The following is a 12,415-nucleotide window of genomic DNA, read 5'->3' as shown; positions in this document are numbered from 1 at the left end:
CAGCATTAGATCTAGCTGTGTATGTTGTTTTATTCTTAACAAAACACAAATCTTTAACTAAATCTATTTGATCCATCCAAAATGGAAAATGAGGCAGAACTTTTCAAAGAAAAAGAAAGAGATTCAGTCTCCAGACAATCCAGCAGGGACAGCGATAAAACGTCTCTTGTGTGTTCTGAGATTCCCAACTGGCTCCTCTCTGACACCGTGGATCTGGCTGCTGCTAGGACTAGTGAGCTGATGCAGACCATCTCCAGGTGGGACTTGTCGGATGGGTGCTGGACTGGTTGGACACAAGAACACAAAATTCATGTAACAGGCAAGCAGACATATTTATCCTTTAACATAATTTCTTTTACCTCAACTTAAAATATTTAGATGCTTTGTTTGGCTCCAAAGATTAAGTAACCCAAATATTAGATCGGGTAATTTAGTTTTTCTTTCAAATAAAACCTCTTTTGAGTAGGATTGGGTAAATTTTAATCCTAAAAATCTGGATTATCCTCATAGGTGGAATTCAGGTTTGATTACAGGAAACATGGAATAGATATATAGGAGGTTAAACAAAGCAATATTTTTTAGTTGATACTCAAGACATTTTGTTGGTCATAAATGAGTAACACTCGTACCAAGATACCAAATACAATGTGATGATTTGTTGGTCACACTGTGCACCTGAATGTATGCTTCTCTACAGCGAGAGAGAAGATGAGGTAGACTTTAGGGTTGTGGAAAAATTAAAGATTTGTTGCCATAAAGATTTCACCAAATAGCTTCAATGTCAAACATAACATATTTTATCAAGGCAAATAGTGTCTTTGAGTTAGTATGGATTTTGTTGCACCCTATGGATGAACTATTGGATTTTTGTCACCACTAGATGGCAGCGTACAATGGAATGAAATTGCCAAACGGACCTTAAATGGTTGTTCTGGCCAACAGGTGAAGCAAACAGATACTGAATCATTGTTCACTCAAACAGAACATTAGTCATTTATTTTGAGTTCAGTTTCTGAGGCAATATCTGGGCCATGAATTTGCTCATTGCTCCATTATGTCCACCAAGTCACTGACTTTTGTCTGTTTAGTGTAAGAAAGGTACACACTGTTTATTTTTCTTTAAAAGAAATCAGCAGACTGTAGCTGCTGGGAAAAAAAAGAGGCATCAAAAAAGTTGGGGCACCAAAACAAAGATCTGAAGGATCCTAAAATGTTCTACAGAGCACTTGAAAGAACTGAGGTGTATTACAAATACATTACTTCCAAAAAAATGTGTTATTGATCTCCGAAACACCCACAATCTTCTAGGGGAAAACATAAGAAATGGGAATATGCATCACTATATTCTGAGTTATACCCGCCTGTCGTGTATTCAATGTTTTCTTTGGTTTGAAATGATTTCATATAAAACATTTTTTTTTTAAGCATGCTGTAGCTGCTGACAGTTAGACACAGTGCAGTTACTCGCCAACTAAAATATTGAAAACGATAAGTGATTTATTTTATTTAAAAAAAATGAATGGTAGAAGAATTTCCCAAGGTCTAAGATAGTGTAGATGTTTTCAGGTAAGTTTCAACAAGAACTTAAGTAATAAAGAGGGACGGTTACGTGTGATCAATCAAACACTTAAAAACGTCAAACGTAAAAGTTAACAAAGTTTATTACATGTTTATATACAAACAACCCTGCAAGGCACACCTTTGTTTAAATAAGAATATACAATAATGTGTTTTTTTTCTTGAAAACAAACATGGTTTAGTTTTGAAATATATATTAATACAAGTCTGTTTAGTGACGAACACAGAGAGAAGGCCCCAAGTAGTAGAAGTTCAGTCAAATGAGCAAAAAGAAAAAAGAAAAACACGTAATGATGTAAACAACTCTACATTGTTAACATGGTCAACTCAAATCTCAAAATGTTGGAACAATGGAGTACAAATAGACGACCTTTAGATGAAGCCTGTTTGTCCTCAGTGTTGATTGATCTGATAAATACACTGTAACATAAGAAACGTGTCTGGATGATTTTGTAGCTCATTCTGACTGGCACTCTTTAAGCAAACTGTGGAAGCATGATTAGAAACAGCCTTTGTCGATGTGATTTTAGAAACACAAGAGCTCTTATTTGGATTTTATTTTAATCAAGATGAAAAAAATATAGTGTTGATGTTTTAAAGAAAAATGAACACCATTCTATACTGAGTCGGTTCAACTAAAACATGTTTTTTTTTTTTTAAAAAGGGCTTTTATCACACGTCATCTTTGTTAGACATTATATCATGAGCACGCTTTAAAAAGGAAGAGACACGGAGACAACTGAAAAGAGTTTTCACTTATAATAAAATAGATATGATTTAGCATTTGGTAGCTGATAGCTTCTTCAAATTTACGTCAAAAGAATGTTGTGTAGTTATACACTACGACGTTCAGACTATTGATCGCTCCCCGTCATTCTGTCACTCCACTCAAGCTGCCTTCATCAAAAACATGTTTGTCCAACATCCATCAGGACATTTGTGACATCACTTTTGTTATGACTGCTTACAAAGATTGAAAGATGAAAGGATGCTCGGGACAAAGGCCTGCTGTGACTCATGGAACTAAACAAAACTGAACAATGGGGGAGAATAAAAAAAACGTGAAATGACAGGGTTTGACGCTTGGAAACATTAAGATGCAGCCGGTCATAGTCACACAGTTCGCCATCATCAAGTGTCATGACCTACTCTTACACATTTCACAGATTTACAGATCTCTTAAATGGCTGCAGGCTGAGGCCATCTGTAAAAACATCTTTCTAAACCTTTTTAACTACTAGTTAAGCTAAGTTCCAACAGCATTGTAGTTTTCTCTTCATTCCCCTCTAAACAGCAGGAGATGTTGGATCAAAGATGACAACTTAAGAGAAAAGAAGGGGTTAGTCAGAGTCTGTTTCTGGGGGCACACCCTCTGATGTGGCAGAGTCTTCTGTTCTGTGTGTTTTTATTGATTATTCCTATCGATGATACTCTTTATGGTCCGCTGTCATCATGCCAGGAGCCCAAGTCGTTTGACTTTAGCAGACAGGAAAGAGTGGATGATAAAGACGATGGTCTTCGGGCAACAGTGAAGGTCCAGTTGCTGAGAGAAGAAAGAGGAGTGGGAAGAAGAACACAAGTCAGAAAAAAATGTTAGAATTGTTTGAGCAAGAATTAAGTGTTAGTGGCTCAGTTGGTAGAGTCGGTCGTCTCTCAACCGGAAGGTCGAGGGTTCGCTCCCTAGCTCCTGCAGCCACATATCCGATGTGTCATTGGGCAAGACACTTAACCCCAAGTTGTTCCCACTGCTTTATTGGCAGTGTATAAATGTGTATGAATGGGATTAGTTAATCGTGATGGACACTTTACATTGCAGCCTCTGCCATCAGTGTGTGAATGTGTAGGTGTGACCTGCGGTATCAAAGCGCTTTGAGTAGTCAGAAGACTAGAAAAGAACTATACAAGCTCAAGTCCATTTACCATTTACATACTATTACATATTTTTTTAAACTCATATGTGATGTTTCACATAAAGGTTCAGTCTTGACCTTGGAAATATTCAACATTACCAGCTTGAAGCCACATGTAACGGCATTCATAAGCAAACAGAGTTCTCATGTATGATACAGCTCATTTCTTGAGTCAGATAAGAAATGTCAATCCAATGACAGGTAAGCAGGCTGCTACAGAGGAAGATCAAGAAATGTACTTTACCCTCTTTAAAGAAATGCTGGTAAATGGACTGAGTTGCAAAATATAAGTTTAAATAACTTAAATGGATTCTTTGTTTTTTTTTAAATTGTGTAAAAATGTAACCTGAAGTGTTTTTCTGGTGAAGCTTGTTTGTTTTCTTTCAAGAGGGATGTGCCGACAAAAACACTGTACTGTAAACGTTTTATTTCTATTTTAAGAGATACAATCGATCAATCAATTTGTGTGTTAATCTGTTTTAAAATTGAACAAAATATCAGATGCGTTATGATAGACATTTACCTTCAATTAAATTATCCATGAACATTTCCTTCAGATATATTTCCTTAAAAAGCTCTGAGTTATGACGGTTATAATTCTGCAACGTTATTAAAATACAACATCCTGGCAAAGTCCAACAGAAGAATAAGTTACTCACTATTTCAGCTTCGGGGCCTCCAAAGTCTAGGAACATCATGCGGACCCCATCGTCCGAGGACATTCGCAGGCGCTCGAAGGGCTGCTGGAGCAGAACACTTTTCCTGACCCCCATGTCCTCTGTGAACAGTGAGAAGCCTTCATCGATGTGCACTCCCAGGGTGCACTCCTTCCCATTCCAGCTACATGCTGATCGGACAGAAGGAAAGAAAAGGTTACATGGAGGCAGAGTAAAGATTGTAATGTAATCACTGGTCGTTATCAGTGTAAAAGTTATACTAATAAAAACCCAACTATATGTGCTCCTGTTTCAATTTTGTTTTGAGACAACTAATGGCTGAATTAATTCATTGTGCAATAAAAGTATAAAGCCAAATAATGCTCTTTGTTCTGAAAAGAGATTGGCCCAAGTCTCAGTTAAATAGGACACTCGTTCTAATTCTGATACTATAATTAGAGCTTTTCAGAGTTTGGACAGAAAGTTTGGCAACACCAAATACAACCAGCAGATGGCAATGTTACAACATCACATTGCTACACCGCACTGTAAGTGAACCAGTTTCTGTCTTGCCAAGGATGACTGAAGTTTTCAGGGGAAACTTGAGGACAAAAATGTTGAATCTAGATCATAGAAGTAGAAAAAAAGAAGACTTCCTGATCCTGAGAGCAGACACAGACTAATAGGACACCTCACATGTAGATCTACCTGAAACAAACCTCTCAAGATTTTCCTAAAAATCTATTAAAACAAGCTTCCCTTCCTTTAAACAAATCATTATAAAAGAAACAATCAATCATAAATCCTAATCCTGCTTTATCAGACAGGGTGATATTATGCTGTAAAATGTTTGTCTCAGCAGAAAGTAATCTGCATTTTGTTCCCAGCTGCTAATTGTTTCATGGTTAAATAGATTTCAGGATTATTGATAGAAAATATTACAGTCTATCCACTAATACAATATGTATTTTCCCCCACGATGTAAGCAGATTAGAATGAACAAGAATAGCCGTAAACGCTTATGATCAGGGATGAAGCAGGTTTTTTTTCCCCAATGTTAAACAGAATCAGAACTCCTGACTCTCCTCCTGGTCGTCACTTTATGCTCAAACTTTGTTGAGGTGTGTCAGTCTAGTCTCAGAACCATTTAAAGTAACTTATGACATTAAGTGCCGCTTCATTCCACATAACTACACGGGCAGCTATTTACATTCAAATTGAATGGCTTGTATGACTGGGGAAAAAAGGCTGCATTATCAATATTTTTGAAGATTTGAGAAAATGTTTTTAATGTTTCATGACATGATAGGGGGAAAAAATGGGTGAAAGAAAATCAGGACAAAAATAGAAACAATGTAAAAACAAATGAAGCAGGAGACCAGATACAGAAACATTCTAATTAAAATAAGAAGTGAGGTTGTTTTTCAAGTTACGTGCTCATGTAAAAACTTCTTTTGTTATGGCTCCACCTACAGGTGAATGTGGGATTTTTCAAAGTTGGAGGAATTTACAACCCACACCCAGTTGTTGGGGAGTTTTTCGTTTGAAAGTTCTCATTACACCAACACATTTAGCAGAGGAAAGTAAGAAAGAAGTACAAGACGAAGACTTGAAACTAAGTAGAATACATGTTGGATGACTCTTGCAACAACAACAAAAATCATTCAACTCCTCCAAATCACAACAATTAATTCCCCTGCCTTTTGTAAGTCACTATTAAATACATGTCAATCAATTTCAGAGTGACAGCAGTAATGTGTGTGGGGTTGTGGTACAGTAGAGGGACTTCAATTTAACTCAAATTTAAATGATCAATTGTACCCTAAAGAAAAGGACATTTAATTCCTTCTCTCTAGATTATGACGGGGTTGTAAAGGTATTCTTTTAGATGTATTATAATACATTTAAACTGAAGCACAGAGCTGATATGCCTCTCACATTTTACTTTGGGGGAATTTATGAAAGCAGCACTGAGAACAATGAGATGATTCATTTGGAAGAGAGTGACCTCAGTGGGAGGGAAACCTTGAGCCTTGGTTGTTTCATTCTCTTCTCACTCAGGCACGGGCGAGCAACTTGAAGACAAGTTTAAAATGATTTCAAATACATATTTTCTGGTGATTCCTTACAGTTCAGAAAAATAAAAAAAGGTTGAACTCATGGCTGACAATGAAGTAGAAACTTTAACAAATCAGTGTATCTGTACCTGTGGTGACCTCCTTGATGAGCTCAGCAGCATTATGGCAGCCCTCCACCAGCAGATGAGTCCAGGTGGACAGCTCCTTTGCAGAATCCACCCTAAACACATGTGTCTCCACGCCCTGCTTTGTGCCAGAACGCAGGCCAAACGAGAGGTCCGAGTCCAGGAGTGGAGAACTTTTTCCTGGGCCGGAGTGAACCAGTCTGAAAGAGAAATATGAGAACTGATAAGAGGGATGAGGATATGAAGGAGGGTAATTAAAACTACCTCAAAAGGATGTGAGAAGAGCAAAGAATGAGGGGGGGGGGCATGTTGGAGGTTTAGAGAGGAGAACAGTGAGACGTGGAGAGAAAGGAGGAGGAAAAAAAATATGACTCATAGGTTCTGGTTCCACTGATGTTTTCCAAATTATGTGCCAAAATGTCCAATTCTCCAGTTATGGAAAGAGTGAGCGTGTGTGCTTCGATAAGGCCAAAACACACACACATACACACACACACACACACACACACACACACATACACACACACACACACACACACACATATGAAAGTCTGTTCACTGAAAAGTGGGCTACTCAGGGTGGAGGAGAGAAGTTTCAGAAATGCCAAATGTATGTGTATGTGTCCCAGTATGGGTTTCATTATGAGAGTGAGGGGGGGAGACATAGGACTCCAAAGTGTTTCCATTCTTAGCTCTTGATTTGGTGTAGGTGAATGTGTATGTATGAAAGCATGTGTGCATGTTAACCTGGTAGCAATAAGCGGGTGACTCTTGGTGGGGCTGCTCAGGCTCTCTTTGCTTTCAGGCAGTGAAGGATACAGGAGCAGGTCTCTGTCAGTCAACACAGCCAGGACGGGTTTCTCTGGACCCTGGGTCACCTGTACACGTGCACATTGGTAACAGACTTTAGAAATCATTCTAACTCGTTAATATGATACTCCATGATCATCATGATAATCATACACAGCACATGTATAACGCCCATGGACATCAAATTATTATAGCTACAATCTGGGATCAGGTTGGCACATGACCTCATGTTAATGTGATGTTGTGCATTAGTAACAAGGTATATTACGTTAAAAGTAATTTTGTGTGGATGAAATAGACTTTTAAATGCAGCAGGTTTGCGTTTCTGATGGTATATCTTTAACTTTTAGGTTTGTTAAGTGTTAATACTTTAAAGCGAAATGTCTGACTGTAAATTGATTTTTGAGTGAAATTTGACCTACACAATTTGCTGCACTTACCTTAGCTGTACTTTGTCCCATCTCAGGTAGTTGTGTAGCTTACTATGCAAAGAGTGTATTATTCTGTCTTTGTTTGCTATCATGTAGCATTTAGTGACTTACTTAATGATGACACACAGGCATTGAAAGCATCAATGCAAGAAAGTCCTGTTATTTAAGCCCTTTTTATTTATATTATTTATATCTCCAGCAATGTTTTTTAAAATTTTCCATGATAAGGTGCTCGCATGTTAGCAAGAGAAACCCTGTGATTTGTAGGAACCGACCGATATGGTGCGGCACATATCAGAGTTAAAATTAGCCGATGCCGATAGCAACTTCATATGCTAATATCGGCCGATATTACTGGCTGGTCTATTAATCGGTCGGACTCTAGTGTTTTGTCTCTCCACACCTGTTGCAGTATTGATGTGGAGTGAATAGCTGAAAAGCTAGCCAACAAAGTGTGTCTACTTTCTACACAACACAGCACAGAGTTTGACCGACTACACACAAAAGAACTTCTTTGTGTGCATGTATTCCACTTTCTGTATTCCAGAGTTGCTGTGCACAATATAAAAACAACACAAACAAACATCAGTACATAACTACATGAGAAACATAACCCTGCAGAGAAGGTCTAACAGCATGGACCATGTCTGTCTGTGTCCTTTCATACCTGCTCTGTAATCCATCCCAGATGTTTGACCTCCACGCCTGGCTGCATGCTCTTCACCTCCTCTCTCACTCGTGGTAGAAGGTTGGCAGCACCCGCCTGGATGGCATTGTACCAGGACTGGGCCATGGCTGGGTCCTTTGCCCGCAGGAACACAGAGTTCTTTCTGCTGGATGAAATCACCTCAAAATACCTGGCAGGGGAGATGAGAGGAGAAGCGAGAAGAAAAGAAGGGCAGTCAGACAAATGAAAGATAAATGGCAAAGTGAGAAAAGCTTGAGGGTGGAGAGGAAGTTTCAGATGCTGACAAAGAGAATATGTGAGCAAGATGGTGTAAGAAGTCCCTTTTACATTATTCTCTGTAAGCCATTTTGTCATCTTCAGGTTTTTCAGAATCTTTATGATTCAGAAATGTATGAACTGCACATCAAATAAAACAGAAATGTAGACACTTTGAGGAAAAGAAGTACCTGTTTTCCGTGTCCGGGGGGCACTGTTTTCGTGACACCTGGCACATCTTCAGCGGGATGATGCGGGGCTCCTTCACGTCAGCGGACGAGAGCTCAGTGCCCCTCTGGGGTGTGGAGGGGGGAGACTCCCAGGGGAGGGTAGCGCCTGGGGACCCCGAGCTTTTAAAGAAGGCTGACATCTCCTTGATGTATTTCACTGAAGCAGAACGAGAAAGTGTGGGAGAGAAAGAGAAAATTAGATTGGGGGGGGGGGGCAGACAGAAGAAGTAGAGGAGGAGGAGGAGTAAAGGACTTTTGAATATAAGGATGGAGCCTTTAGGTTCACAGAGGAGTTGAAAACTGTAGCAGCACTTAAGAACAGCTTTAAAGAGAATCTGCAAAATGTTCTCTGTCACCGAAGATTTCTCAGCAATCATACAGAGCTCATCATGCAAGAAGAAAAAGGAGCTCAGTAACAGAGGCAGCAAAGGAAAATCCTTTGAATAAAGTAAACCCAGATAGAACAACTGACTAAAATACAAATAAGAAAAAGTTCTTTAATTTATTTTTATGATTAAGAAACAGAAGATTATGTGAATTCCAGCCTCTGTAATCTGAGATTACTTGGAAACTCAAATTCTTAATTTGTAAAACTGTTTGTCATTTATAATTTAAATCAAAGGTCAAAGTTCACACTACCTATTCCAACTCTTATCCTTTACTTTCGCTCCATCTATCAGTTCTCCTCTGAGGATATATTAAGTGATAAATTGATTGTATTTGGTTCATTGTTGCAATAATCATTGGTCAATAGCGGTGCTTGTGTTGTCATGACAATACGAGTCAATTCAGTGAATGGGATCATCAGTGTTGAAAGTTCTGTACTCTCTCTGTACGATTGACAATAAAAAAAATTAGCGGCATCTGCAATTATCAAGAACAGAGGGTTAAGAGCCAAGTGGGTATTCCAAAACACAACCTTGTAGAAATCTAACTATAAGTCAAGTTTGACCTCTTCTGCTTTCTTTTAGCGTTCACATTCTAAATGAGTTTAAACACGTGTTATACAGATCCATTTTTTTGTTATGAAGTTTTCACAATGATAAGATAAACTGTTGTCAACAAGTTCTTGACATTCTTCCTGGGATGTTACCTAAAATTATTTACAAAATCTTCATTGACACAAAATTGTTCCCTCTTAAATTGAAACATCATTTTTAGTTCCATCATGTTGAGTATTACTAATTCACCCAATAATGACTCATTCTGAGGGATCTAATCCCTACCATGCTAATTTGTGTTAACACTTTGCCACATCCTTTTTCAAATGCACTGTTTTCAACTCACATACACCTACATACACATCTGCACACGCACACGCACACGCACACGCACACGCACACGCACACGCACACGCACACGCACACACACACACACACACAGCTCCAGTCCAGCATGCTGTGGCTTGACATTGGCAGAGGTAGCCACTGCTGGAGTATAAATAGCCCAGAGGACATGGCAAGGCATGAGGCCGAAGGCTGAAGGCAGAGCTCTGGTTTCACTGGGGATGTGTGAAGTGCTCTTCTTGCACAGTACACGAGGCGTGTAGCCAGAGGGCGAGTTTAAGAGTCACAGACGACACGACAACAGGAGTGAGAGAGGGGGCTTCCACCAGACCCAAATTAGAGCTCCTTGCTAGCCAGTCCGGCAGGCAGGCAGCCATACACTCATTTTGTTAAAACATCAAGTACGTCACATGGCTGTGGAGTGGCTCCTTCCCTTTTATGGGTTTATTTCACCATAAACAGCTTACTAAATCTGAATTTTATGCATTCCTCTTTGCTATCAGGAGGTGGCAGAGTGACTCAGAGACTTAAGACTCTAAAGAGAGGGTGAAAAGAAGGGTACGTTTGAAAATGTCTTTGAGGAAGAACCCTGGAAACCCCTAGAACAGGCTTTTTCAAAGTGGGGGTACAGGGCTGTCTTTTAAGATGTTTGGCATGGCATGGTTTTTTTGGAACCCCTACCCTAGAGCACTTACTCATTCACTATAAAGCTCTTTTCAGACATTTAATCTGTAACTTTGCTTGTTCACTGTGAATTTCTGCTTTCTCATTTTCCTCTGCTCTTTAAAAAGGGTCACATTGATATTCTTCTAAATAATCTGGCCACTAACCAGATATGATATGCGCATGATAACCAAGGTAAGAGACTTTTCACTTGTTAGCCTGCCCTTGGAGAAGGGAATCAAAGTTATCAGGGTAAAACAAGCCGGCTCCAGCCGTCTATGCACCTATAAAATCAATGCATTTATTATGGCTTCAAAATGTGAATATAATAACCATAATTATCAACAAATATTTTGTTGAGATGCCATATTCAATAACGTTCAAAAACTGTCTTTTTGCTTGTTGAATAGCGAAGTTTCTGCATTTATTCAAAATGTTGCAGAAATGTTACCAGGTCTTGAGTAAGAAGATGTTGAAAACAGCAGTTCAACAGTTTATGAAAATAAATGACCGTGCTTCTCTTTGGAACATGACGCAAACGTTTTAAAACCAGCAGAGCATTTAGGGATTACAGAGCATGTCTGAAGGCGACTTAAGTTCCTGCAGAAAAGGGCATGACCTAATTGCAGTGAAGTATACACATACAGTAGTTCCTCTGAGTCAGCAGAACGTTCACTGTCTGCATCACCTCTTCCTTTTGAAGGCTCCTCTTCTACCTCACCAGTATTCTCCTGAGACGTCTGTTTCAGAACTCTTCCCCTGGTCAATTCTTCTCAGGTTGGTAATTAAGGTGGATTGTTTCAACCTCTGACCTTTTTAGGTTTTACTTTAAAATCTATGAAGAATCGTTTAGAAGAATGACTAACCCCCTTTAGATTAAGAGCACTGAATGTCAGCCTCTCCCACGTCTTCCATCTTCCACCTTGCTGGCTTAACAGCATCCTTTTGCATGTATGCGCTACCAGAATGGTTTCCTTGGACAAACATTTACGACACAAAAACACACAGTCTACATTTAATTGAAACAATTACCGGTACTCACAAAGTGCCATGGGTAAGCACGCCACATGCAAACACAAATGAAAAATTTATGTAAGCGTATTGGGCCTCAGCATGCTTTGGTAACAGGGCTCAGCAGTTTGTTTTTTAGTTATTTAGTTGATATATTTTCACCCTTTTCGCTTGTTTGTGACTGTATTGTTTTTCATTAACCCAAGTTTCACATGGCTTCGTTTGTTCTAATAATCACTTGATAGTGGAAAAGAGTCTGTTCTCATCCCAGGTCCTGGAATACAGTCATCCTTTTACCACTTCCCATACGGAAGCTCAATGTAGCGTCTGTATCAAACATACGGTTTACGTTAAGTATTCTGATCACTTAAGATAAGAAAAGACATTTGTGGTAATTAGGAAAATTATCATCACGTGAATCACAAAGATTCAAACCCCATTCTCCCATTTGAAAGTTTATTGTTGTTTGACCCATCCACTCCCCTTGACTGCTGCCCCAAACAGACCTTATTGGTCTTTTAGATCAGCTGCTCTTGTGTCTTACTGTACCATGGATGGTTTTACATCCAGTTTGTTGAAAGCCTGTTGTATCTGCATGAGCCAATGAGGGCTGTGTCAAAGCATAGGTATTAAACAAATTTAAAATGAAAACAGGCTGAATGAACAGGTAAATGGGGCCATTCCTTCAGAAGTC

The 12,415-nt window shown here is 39.1% G+C and overlaps 1 protein-coding gene across 1 annotated transcript in view; it reads right to left on the bottom strand.

Annotated features, from left to right (window-relative positions):
- Positions 1-1,643: 1,643 nt before the first annotated feature.
- The window catches only part of snta1 (syntrophin, alpha 1), a 33,671-nt gene continuing 22,899 nt past the window's right edge, over positions 1,644-12,415 (bottom strand). The window contains exons 3-8 of the mRNA XM_020651643.3: positions 8,723-8,918; positions 8,256-8,445; positions 7,095-7,225; positions 6,351-6,547; positions 4,148-4,335; positions 1,644-3,121 (exon numbers count right to left, since the gene is read on the bottom strand). Of these exons, the coding sequence (XP_020507299.1) occupies positions 3,029-3,121; positions 4,148-4,335; positions 6,351-6,547; positions 7,095-7,225; positions 8,256-8,445; positions 8,723-8,918 (995 nt within the window). The 3' untranslated portion in view covers positions 1,644-3,028. The remainder of the gene's footprint in view (positions 3,122-4,147; positions 4,336-6,350; positions 6,548-7,094; positions 7,226-8,255; positions 8,446-8,722; positions 8,919-12,415) is intronic.

The sequence above is a fragment of the Labrus bergylta genome, chromosome 5, assembly GCF_963930695.1.
Source record: "Labrus bergylta chromosome 5, fLabBer1.1, whole genome shotgun sequence".
Lineage (NCBI taxonomy): Eukaryota > Metazoa > Chordata > Actinopteri > Labriformes > Labridae > Labrus > Labrus bergylta.
Note: the sequence above shows the minus strand (reverse complement) of the source record. Positions and strands in the feature narration are given on the sequence as shown.